The sequence below is a fragment of the Coloeus monedula genome (genome assembly GCF_965178545.1).
Source record: "Coloeus monedula genome assembly, chromosome: 2".
Lineage (NCBI taxonomy): Eukaryota > Metazoa > Chordata > Aves > Passeriformes > Corvidae > Coloeus > Coloeus monedula.
This window is the reverse complement of record NC_138782.1, coordinates 30637131-30649386: the sequence shown is the minus strand read 5'-3', so window position 1 is coordinate 30649386 and position 12256 is coordinate 30637131. Positions and strand designations below refer to the sequence as shown.

The 12256-nt window shown below is 43.6% G+C and overlaps 1 protein-coding gene across 5 annotated transcripts in view; it reads right to left on the bottom strand.

Moving 5' to 3' along the window:
• Positions 1–12256, bottom strand: part of TTC7A (tetratricopeptide repeat domain 7A) — a gene marked incomplete at its 5' end in the record, with an annotated part of 166584 nt that overhangs the window by 111078 nt on the left and 43250 nt on the right. For 4 of the 5 annotated variants that reach the window (XM_082302416.1, XM_082302417.1, XM_082302419.1 and 1 more), the window contains 2 exons: positions 1016–1120; positions 11948–12031. In XM_082302416.1, coding sequence (XP_082158542.1) covers positions 1016–1120; positions 11948–12031 — 189 coding nt within the window. The remainder of the gene's footprint in view (positions 1–1015; positions 1121–11947; positions 12032–12256) is intronic. The other variant, XM_082302418.1, reaches the window with a different exon arrangement.

Sequence of the window (12256 nt, the reverse complement as noted above, 5' to 3'; positions counted from 1 at the left end):
GACTTCAAGCCTTCAAAATTTAGAGACTGAGCTGTGGGTACAAGGGAGTTAAATTGCTCCAAATGTAGAGTAGAAGTAGGTTGGGCAGTTCAGCAAGGATTCCCTGAAGGCCCTCAGACCTGAAGATTTTTCCTAGAAAAAGATGCTGCCCAGCTTTTGCTGACTCATATATAAGCTTAACCATTATAGTTTGAACAGTATAGTTCATTCAAAAACATACATAACCAGACATCCTCCCCAATGGTGGTGTAAACTAATACAACTCAAGCTTAGCTGAACACCAGCTTCCATCAGAAAGGGATGTAGAAGGTTGGGAGGCGGGATGAGGGAACAGAACAACAGCAAATTGCCTTCTACAACTTTTTACCAAGACCTGTGCAGATTCTTCTGGCATTTTCTTTCATGTTTTCTTGCATCTGTTTTACTTCTATTTAGCAACTGTAATCCTTCACTGACTGCAGGGACACCTCGTGGTGAGGACAGGTGAGAACAGCAGGCTGCCGTGTAGTTAATTAAACCAAGTAGCAAAAGAGTGACTGATGTTTCGGCTCCTTTGGATAACCAGAATTTCACGGGCACCAACTTCCACTCCCACTCTGCTTCCGGGGCGTACATTAACACACTGGGGACACAAAACACTGACACAGCAACTTCAAGAACAAAGGACTGAGTTGTCCAGCAGACCTCAACTGTCTAACAGCCCACTTGTAACTATTAGCTTGTGTCTTCCAGGGCCTAGAAGAGTGGCCGATTCAATGCGACACCCAGTTGAAGCAGCAGTCCTCAGAACGGCTGTTACGGCTTTCCTCCTCCTCCTTTCTCTAATGTGCCAGCAAAATACATTTAAATGACTCACTGCAAACCTTCTTGCAGGGATTTTCATTTTTTATAGAAGGCACACACGTGTGTATGATTTTTAGCAGGGATTCCCTTTCTCCCCACTGCAACTACACTGTGGCACTGCCACTGCAGCACCTAATCGGTTACATAATAAGAATTGCATCAGCTTGCTTACCCAGTGCAGTGACCCAATGCAGACCTTGGCAGCCAGAAGAGGAACGGTGGGATCTGTAGGTCGCAGTTTAGCGCACTCTTTGAGCACTGACACAGCATATGCCGACTGGAGGAGTGGGAGAGAGGAGGAGGAAACATAAAGGCTGATTAGACAATGCTGTTGGGAGTCCAAGCAAAATATTGCAGTGGCATGTACAAAGAAGTGCTATGGAGAAAAGAATCACAGGTCAGCAACAAGTTAGCAACTTTATTCCCACCTCCACACACAGACGTGTGTACACACACGCACACAAACACACACTCTCCCACGCTCACAGGAAATATGCCAAAGAAGCAGCCCTGGCTGTGCACTTCACAAGAAACAGTTTTCCTTAGCTATCAATGCACTGGTTATTTTAACTCTGCCCTCCCAATACATGAGAACTCTGCTGTAATTTTCCTTGCATATAACCATCTTCCAGTAAGCCAGGAAAGATCATAAAGAGTTTGTCCTCCAGTACGTTCACATTTTAGGCCAACTCCACTCACAGAGGTTTTTGCAGCTAAAGTAATCTACTCAGTAGGTTCTTTTGTGTCTTCTCCATTTCCAGGACATACAAGAAAGCAGCTGGGACCCCACCACACAAAGGGTGGAGCAAGTAACTGCAGATCAATACACTGTTCAGTGGGTGATCCAAGCATGCATTAGAAAGAAAGCCCATAAAACTCCTGCTGTCTTTCTGGTGTTAGGTTACCATTAATGAGGATGTTTTTTAAGATTAGCACTTACACAGCCCTTTTGATCCAACGTGCTCTGCACGCATTGCATTTTACAGCACATTCAGGGCTGCGCATTTCTGATGTTTTAAAGGGGAATGAAGAAAGCTCTGGTCTCAATTAGTGACGAGAAGGCCGTCAGTAAGGAGGTGGCAGAAGAAGTTGCCCTACCAGAGTCCCCCAGCCCATCCCACCTGTTTGTCTCACATTTAATCTTCCTCACTACTGACCCCTGATCCACTCAAATTTTCTCATGCTTAAGCTCAAGGGGAAGTTTTATTCTCTTGGAATTTCTCCTTGCATGCCTGTTTCCTCCTAAAGTCTTCCACACAGTCCCAAGACACAATGTTCCTGCTCAGAAGCACACTGAATAGCCATGGCCTTTCCATATTACAGAAGAGCAGCAACAGAGGCTTGCAAAGTCAAACACTCTGCTACTCCCTCCTATCAGGTCCTGGCCATCCCCTCCTGACCCCCAGGGGCTCTCCCTACCAGAACTCTGACCAGCACAGGCAGATGGGTCTGGTGACTGCTGCAATCCCCTGCAGCAACACCACAGCTTCATATTCCCACTGCTGATCAGCACTTCTCCCCCCTCACACTACACCAAAGTGGGCTGTGCCTGCCAGCTCCTTCCTCACAGAACTGAAGGTCCACTTCTTGCTGCTGAATTCAAAAGCTTGATTAGGAATTTGTGTGGAAGGGAACCTGGGAAAATGGAAAACCAGATGTATATCAGCCATGCCCACGTTAAGGCAAAGAGGGGTTTCATAACCAACGCAGCACAGAGCAAATCCTCGTGCTTGAAAAGCTTGAGTACCAGCCTTGCGGTCTGAACAAGAGCAGCGGCACGCCCTGTATTCTTCAGGTTGCTCCCACTTAAGTAGAGCATCAGGCATGACCAGTAAAAGTGAGGAAGCATTTGCTAATTTAAAATTCAAAATGCACAATTTGCCTAAAGCCAGAAGGAAGCCTGTCTCAGACCAAGGACAGTAATCAATAAACTTTGTTCTAGAGCTTGAACCACTACTTCATCCCTCTCACAAATGTAGACAAGTAATTCAACCCTGAGGTATAGGAAGAAACACTGTGCTGTGCTCTGTTGTTACAAGGAGCCTAGCATCCCTCAGAATGAACCTCTCTGACACCTGTTTGTTCAGAACAAGTGGTGTCTCAGGTTTTAGTGGCATCTTATTCCCCTCTCTTGCAAAATGCTACCTGCACTGAAAGCAGCTGGTATTCCCAGCAGCATGACGGACATGCTGGAAATCCAAGCATACCTCCATAAGGCACCTAGGCTGGATATCATCTTCTTGCCCTCCTACCTATATTCCAGCCCCACAGGTGCTTCCAGAAATGAACAAATGTGACAGCGGGACAAAATGCACCATGACAGCCAGTGTATCTACAGCTGAACCCCACCAACCCTTGTCACCTCACCATGCTAAAGTGAACTGCAAAGGCCAGGTATGTAAAAGGCCATACACAGTCCAGAGCCAACACTTGCAAAAACAGACACAAGCTCAAGCCAGTGGTCATTTCTCAGCTCCCCACCAGCACTGCAACTGTGGGGAAAGCAGGAGGCACCTGGGAGCTGGTGGCAGCTCTCCTGTGAGTTAGTACAACCAGCACTAACACAAATCAAAGCAGTGACAGACCTGTCCTATTTTGGGCCACAGGTGTAGGACCTTCCAAGGTCTACACCAGAAGAGAAGAGACACAACCCATTCTTTGCCAGTTCCTCTTGAACTCTGCTGCCTCCCTGCCTGCAGGACAAGCCAATGCCACAGCCTCCAATACGCTCAAACCACAGAGCCCTTCCCGCGTCTGTCCTGTCCCAAGCCTGCTCAGGAGGCCACTGCAAAGCAGTGGCTACTGAATGCTGCACAGGAGAAGGTCTCACCTTGCGCCTACACCCAAACACCTCAGGTGTAGAGTCACTTTATTACATATGCACTCAGGAGCTTCTGAACATGGGTTTACAGAGCAAGAGGCACAGTTTCCACACTGCTTCTAAAACATTTACAAAGTTATGTCATTTTAAAGAAGTTTATAAAATTTGCAACTAAACATATGGAGCAGAAGTGGTTTTAGAAACAGGGTGACATGAAGCCTTTCTCCCCAGCTACACTTTAAAAATTCAAGAGATATTATATAATTTCACCTTGAAACATTTACTCAGCAGATATTTTATACAGATGATGAAAACATTAGTCAAGGAATGACAGGAGAAATAATATCCCACTCCCACAGTGACCTTACTTACGGGAGACTGGCATGACATGTAATATCAAGGTTTCTCAAAGACACTAATTACAGACATAAATAACCAGAAAAAATATCAAACACTCATTATTGAATACAAATATCACTGGTTTGTAAAAATATTTAATATGAAACAGTGTTTGTGCAACATTGAAATACTCTGGTAATTAAAATGTACATATTCCTTCACTTAGTGTGGGTGGACCAGGCAGCCAAGTGCATTGTTTGTGAGATTCACTGCAAGGCAATAATAATTTGATTTATTGGTGAGGCATGTTTTGAGAAGAGCAGAAATTGAATTCCGAGTGAGTACATGCTTCCTACTCACGATTCTAAGCTTCGGAGGGGCTCACATAATAATTCAAAGGATTATGTTGTTTCAGGATTTATGTTGTTTCTATTTAACTTGCTAATTGCTGGATTATAATGACTGCACTAGAACCAGTTCCTAAGGACTTCAAAACACTAGGTCTTTTGGCCTCTCATCTCCAGCAAGGAATCACAAGGAAGCTACTGGGGAAAGAAAAGGATGGAGAGGACACCATCTCCTATGTAATTACAGCAGCCATAGTTTTGAATGCTATAAGGAAGTAAAATGTGAAGAAAAACAACTATCCAAACACTCCCCATTTACTAACTCAATAACGAAGCATGGAAGCATACTCCTCAAAGATGCTTCCACATGAGCAGAAGAGAACACAGAACATCATACAGTTAATTTTCTTTTTTCCTTTTCAAAATGGCTTGAGAGAACTTGACATCAGTTATGGTAAACCCATAGATGCTGCCCAAATGCCCATTTTCCTATCTTACTCCAACACAATTTCCATTCTTTCCCCTCCTTTGCTCTCTCGCCATACCAAAGCAACCAAAGACTGAAGTTAGAGAGTCGTTTCATATTTAGAAGATAAAGAAAACACAGATATAAGTAAAAGGAGGAGTAATTTCCAGACAGTAAATCATGCCTGATAGACTTTGACATGCCATGAACAGTTGCTCTTCTCTTGCACAGGTTCCAAAAACCTCCCTGATTTTGTGCTTCTTTGGTAATACTTTTCAGCCAGAAGGAAAAATGTTCCTTGAGATGGTGGGTTGGAAGACAGCCTCATTCCCAATTTACCTGGCAGTTTAGTACACAAATGAATTCCCACAACTAGTGCTGCTATATTTCTTGCATCATCCTGTCTAAAAACTGCACTATTTCAAAGGGATTGTGGGGAAGTGGAGGAATTCCTTCATCCCAATGCAAGAATTATTATTCCCTGTGTGCTGGGATTCACAGCCATTTAGATATAAATGACCTTGAACTGACACAGAAAGATGACAGAATGAGCAAGCAATTGAGAACTCTGGAATCATTAGTTTTGCTGTTAGCTTTCCACTGAATTTAGAGATTTCTGTGAATCTCTCAGCATGAACATTATTCCCCTAAGACATTTACTTCTCTTAACACAGGAACTGACTCTCTCTCCCTTTTCTTTTACCTTGTGTTTATCAAATTAGAGCACTGGAGTTAAGCAGCTTCAAATACTCCCTCTTAAAAGCACCTCTTACATTCTAAGATCTATAAGCACACATTTGTACTTGCTGATGTGACAAACACCTCACTTCACACTTTCTGTCAAGAAAAGAGAGTTAAGCCTGAAGGCAATTATATAGCCCACCTAGGTATTCTGCTCAACAGTCAGGCATCTTAGGAAATTTCCATTTTTTGTACTATCTACAGCACACAGGCAAACTTCCTTCTAATCTTTCTTTTGCACCAAAGGAAACCAAACTATTGAATATCCCCGAGACAGCTGACCTTTGTAACAGGATCTTTAACCAATGAATGTTCAATATTTTAACTTTCATTCCCCAGCAATGCTATTTAGGGAGCCATCCGAGGCCTCTGCTGCTCCCAAGGTTCCTGCCTGCAATACAAAGAGAAATGTACTCTTTTTTTTTTTTTTTTTAATGCCAGTTGCCTAGCAACCAGCCTAAGCTTTTGCAAGGATACCAACAGAAGGAACAGCCTAAATCATAAAATTCGTCTGCTGTTGCTGCAGAATTATGTATTAAATATATTTATAACTTTCCTTCTAACCTTCTGGAAAGCTGTATGTTGGCAATACAGGCATGGCTGAGTCAAACTTGAAGCTCCTTGAAGCACTTAGAGACATCTGCTTTTGCTGCACTGTTTAAATAAGGGGAAGGATTCCTTTTTTTTGGGTGCAGCACAGATAGGGGCAGCTCAGACGTTAGCTTGTCATTATTTGGCTATGACCAGTGTGTATCAGCAACTTGCTAAGGGCTCCAAAATCAGAGTTCATGTCTGTGTAAGACTGGTTTCAAAACTTTAAAAATGCTGCCAGCACAAGCTTTGGGCAAGGCTGCAGTATCTCCAACTGCTGAGCAGCCAAAGGGAGCACAGTGACACTGCAAGACTAGCTCTGGGAAGAGCTGGAGCTTTGTCCCTCCGAAACACAGCTGAATGACAGATGCCAGGAAGGATTCGATTATTTCCCTTAGTAATACACCAGACACCTGAAGCATTACACAATTAAGAAAACCATTCGGGTAGACATACGTGACTTTTTTCTTCCCCTTTGCCTTAAAAGGAGCAAACAAAATGGGTAAGAGCAGAAAGGGGCGTTTTGTGTAGCTGAAAGCTGCTTTATCTGCCTGGTTTTGCAAGGTATTACGCTTGGAGCTTACATCCCCTAGTGCCAAGCCTATCCATCTATATGGTAATGTTGACCACTGTCCCTGTGGTACCCTCAGTATGGGCTAGAGGGGGCTGGGGAGGGTCAGCAACAATGCAGTAGTTTCTGAAGTCACACAGTTGCTGTCCTCAAGGCAAGCACTGAGCTGACTGTGCTCTGCAGGGCTGGAGAGCTTTGCGGCCAGCACCACAGGACCCCATAACCACCATCAGCAATCCCAGTACAAGGCCTGCTGAGCATAGTCCTTGCCTTCAGGTACCTGCTTCCAGCTCCACTGAGCTCTCACAGAGGCTTTTCCCCACAGACCCTCCAACTGTTCCCAACCTCTTCCTTTATTCACTCTTGAGGCACTTCATCCCCTCAGTGAGTACACAGCTGAGGGGTGGAAAGCAGATTATCCTCTCCTAGTGGGTACTCCAGACTTCCTTCAGCTGGCCCAAGGCTATATTACTACTCAACGCCCCTCTCAAGAAACACACATCCAAAACCTCTTCACTCACTAACCAAGCTGTGTTGTGGAATTTTTTCAGGCAGACACATTGAACGTGAGTGTGAAAATGTTTCCATGCATTGCATACACTGACGACAATGAACATCCACTGTACTTCAGAGACAAAGACTCACGAGAGTTGAATGGCTCAATTAGGGAACCCAGCACTTTTAGACTACGCAGACTCAGTGTTCACAGAACAATTTCACAGCTATCCTTGAAGAACCCCTCCCTCACTACCCTTAGTAAAATGGCAAATCAGTGTCACTAAACACAAATCTTGTCTCCCTGTGTGGTAGGCAGAAGACAGGCACCAATATTACTTCATGTTGTTCACGGCATGTATTTTAACACTCACAATGCAGATCTAGGAGACTTTCTTAAGTACCGTAAATTTAAGCTAGAGCCTACTCATGATGCACTTCTGAATCTCTATTTCCAGGGAGCTCCAGTGACACTTTGGGATACCCAGGCTAGGTCCTGTGTGAGGACAGTAGGTGTGGAAGGGGACAGAAATCTGAAAAGGGAACATGTAACTGATCCAACTGGTTCAAGGCCAAGGAAATGCTTGTGAGTGCACAAGGACCCTATTACACATCCCTTGCGCTTGTAATACATCATCTAGACACTATTTTGCCTCCGACTTCAGAAATGTCGGTAGAGCTACCGCAGTATCCCCACTGCAACAGCTACCCTAGTCTGCAGGAGAGCTGTGTGCTGGTAACCTCCACGACCTCCAGGGAAAACTGTTTAGCTGGAAAGCAGCAGCAGAGAACAAGTCTAGCCCAAGCAAGTTCTCTTCACTTCTGCAAAGACTACAAAGTCTTTTGCACCGTGTAAAAGAGAGTTTGGTTCTTCCTTTCCCCATGCTGCTCAATACTGGTCACTTTTCCAAAATCTTGAGACAAGCAGATGCAACTGTCTGCACTGTTTTTACTCTGGCAGCAGGACAGTGGCTCATCTCATTGCCTGAGGACTCTGCCAGATGGCATCCGGCTATCACACCACTCGCCACTCAGACTCCAGCGTGTCCACGCACGGCAGCAGAGCCAGGGAGCTGCGATGGCCACTCAGCCTCCAGCTGATATTACCACATAGCCAAGGTTATTACCAGCACAAGCAACTTAAAGCATCTGTGAAGAATTCAGCATTCAGCACCACAGGAACAGGTGGTGCTGCATTAGAATGATTTAAACCTCTTTGGCCTATTCAGAACTGCACACAGGACATCTCCCACCATGTTTTTGCCATTGTCTAGGCTTTCCCAGCATTTCCTTTCCCCTCCCATCTAAATTTGCCTACAAAAGTATTTCAAATGTAATGGTGGATTTTTTGTCATTTAAGTATACATGCCGCTCTTGTTCAGTGAATATACAGCTCAGTATAATAGGTATCCCTAAGAATGGGTTAAAAAACAACCAGACCACACCATCTTTCTCATTGTGCAAGTTGCTGAGAAACACAGGAAAGTGAAATTACTGTCACTCCATTATTTCCACCACTTAAGTGGATAAAAGACAGACAGGAAGGTTATGCTTCTCTGAGTTTTTTCATTCACTGTTTTAGGAAGCCCCAAGGCCTGCAGGAACTTACTGAAGTGATGCGCCTATTTTTGTTAAGACACATGCTTTTCAGAATAATGTGTAAACTCAAGCCTACACGTGGTAATGAGCCAAGGTGGCTGGCTTGACATTCAGACTGATCTCTTGTGAAAAATGACAATCACCATTTGGCAATTTTTTGGCTGGCAGAGGAAGAAACTACATTGAAATATGACTTGATCGACTTCATCTGAATACACAAATTAAACGTACCTCTGGTAAAATTCAGCGTACAATAGAGGGCAAGATAGGATTTTATGGCACTTTTAAGAAGGTCAGAGTTGAAAATCCTAAAAACACATTTAAAAAAAAGAGAAACCAAAATTTCCAGCATTTACAGGTTGATAAAACTGTTCCTGTCACGCCCAGGATTTATGAGCACAATTCGCTGTACTGCAGAACAAGTAATGCTGCAGGATGTGAGGTTTCATTACCAAGAAATGAGATCATGAATTGGCTGTGACTGAGACAGGTGAAAATAGATCTTCACCTATAAAAGCTCAAGTGTCCTCTGCATTTTGCAGTCTAGACTGACCACACTCTTTTCTCATCAGTTCTTTCTGCTACACTGGAGCACTTGCTTTTATATGGACTCCATCCTGCTATCAAGCTGCAAAGCAATATAAAAATGTATGCCACATCTCCCGTTGGCAAGATGACGCACTGCAGAGTATATGACAGGAATCCTCAGGGAATACTTCGGGATTAGAAGTGAAATACTGCACAGATGGGATTGCTGGGTAAGGGAATTCCCTCTGACCCACATAGGGCTCAGAACATTTAGCGCTTTTACATCAGTAGGCAAGATCAGGACATTTTACCTTGTAAATATTTAAAGTGTAGGCAAAAAGACATGATGTACTTGAAAATCTGAAAAGATAGGACAGTTACAGAGATTAAAAAAAATAAAAAAGAGCAACCCAAATATCTAAGTACCAAATATTCTGTAACAGGTAGGGAAGGTGAAGAGGTATGCAAACACAGAAGGACAAGAATGGAATTGCCATCCAAGTTGTTAGAAGCTAAAGATCAGGCCCCATTTCTCCATGCTAACCTAGACTGAAACAGTCATTCTCTGCATATGCTCACTTTCAACCAACAGCAGTTAAAAATCTTGCTTTGCTCTACAGCACATTACTAGAGCTACAGCATTGTCTGCCACTGAGAACCAGTTTACACAACTTGTAAAGCCAGAAAAGCTCCCAGCCAAACCTGTGCCTTTCTTTCATGGCCTATGTAGTCATTGCTGTCCTCAGTATCAAGGGGTCAGGCACCTGGAAGACTTGCAGAAACACAGAGAGCAGGACTGTGCTAATTCCAGCTGAATTCCAAGGTGAGCTGGACATGACACACAAGCCCCCACCTGATATAGGTCAGTGCAAGGTATTAGCACCATGGCACCAAGCTCATTGTTTAAGTATTCCACCAGCAGCTCCAGGTTTCGTTACACATGATTGAGTCTAGCCATTGTTTTCAAGCTTGGAATTGGATTTTGAAATGCTTGCACTGAACTTCTGTAGGAATCTGTGAGGCTCTTTCCGACTAAAGATCTCTGTTCAGCTCCCTGCTGATCTAACATGCATTGCCAAAGCTTTGGTATCTCATAAATCAGCCAGATCTGTTGAATATTCAACAGGAGACAATGATGGATTCCCAGAACAGAGTCAGAGTTTACAAGGTCCCACCCCTGGTGCCTCACAGAGTGGTCACTACAGATTTGCCTAGGGTGTTCCACAGTGATTTAGGCTCCACACAATCTCCACAGGGCACTTTTTCCAGTGCTCCACTATCCTTATTTTTTTCCCCTCTTAATAAGAAACATGAACTTGTGTTGCTGCAACTGGATGCCATCGTGTCTTGTCCTAGCCACCACAGACAAGATTAACCCCTTCTTTTAAGGGCCCTTGAAGACTTGTTTCTCTTAAACTTTTTTCTCCCCTTTAAGGTGAAAAAAATCGTTTCAGTCTTTCCATAGTACTGCTTACTATACCTACTATACCCTTTATTAGACTTTCTCTCATTGTTCTGCCATTTTTCTGAAGTAGAATGCTTAACAACAGTCTTCCAAGATAAGGCCTTGCCTATGCTCACAGAAGTGAAGGAATCCCTTCAGACATCTTCCAAGCTCTGCAGCAGCCACTTTCACCTCACAAGAAGACAATTTCTTTACAAGAGCATAGATTCATCTCCTATTTCCACGCCAAGGCCACTGTTTCCAGCTCAGCTTACAGCCATAGAAGGCCAGCAGTAGCTGTAATTTGGCAGATGAGTGCTAGTTGGTGGTCTCCACTCAGGTCCACATGGATTCCTGTACACTCCATGGGCACAGAATATAGGACCATATTAAGCGGTCTACTCTGCACAGCATCAATTTGCTCATACCTCCCGAAAGTGTAAGTGGGGACTCCAGAATGAACTGGCAAAATTTTGTACCATCCACATTTCCTACAAAAGTCCACTCTTTTTAAGACTAATAAAGTAAAGCTCCCATTACCTTTGCCTGCTTTTCACAATCACATTTCAGCAATCTCAGTGGTTTACTGATGACTTCCACAAATACCACACTAATTTAAAAAAACCACTTATGCTGAAACACACGACCATGCCAACATTCACACTGTTTCTTTTTCTAGAGCATATTTTGCACCACGTACTTTAAAAATATTAAACCTTACAAGTTCTCTACGAAAAAACATTAACATTTCCTTGATCAGATGGAGAAACCACAGCTTAAGTCAACTGCCCAGAGACACAGAGTGAGCTGATGGAAGTTTTAGACATCAGTTCTTTCTTATACTGAGCCCATTTATGTTGAACCTGCAGACAATGGACAGCTATATATAATGCTTTTCAACCCACAGCTATGCACAAAATCCATTTTTCTCCTTGATAATGAGAAAAAAACACTACACAGAAAGAAGAGTACTCAATGCCAAACACACAGCCCCGATCACAAAGTGCAATCAGAGACTAAAAGGAGAGCACTGTCCTTCCATCGAGCTGCCTGATGGCACCTACACCCACAACACACGACTCTACACATTCCAACAAGTCATCTAGATACACTCTTCCCGAGGAAAATGCGTCCTTTCTGAGTCCCTTGGTTTGAACCTTACCTTTCCACAAGCTACCATGGACAGGGCAAGCTGGTACCAGAGGTGAAATTCACCAAATGCAAACTTCATGGCTCTCTCCAAGCACTGAGAAAGAAAATGATGAAAGAAATATCAGATTTTATTTATTTTCCTTCTTACACTTTTTGTCAAGACTGCTGCTTGGGTCAGGAAACAATCTGTTGTGGCCCTGGAGACCAAGGTGATTTTTTTTTTTTTTTTTTTTTTCATTTACACTTCTCAGCTAATGGGACTTGCTAGTGTACATCATCACTTCAAAAGGCAGCCACTTTGTTCACGTACCTACATATA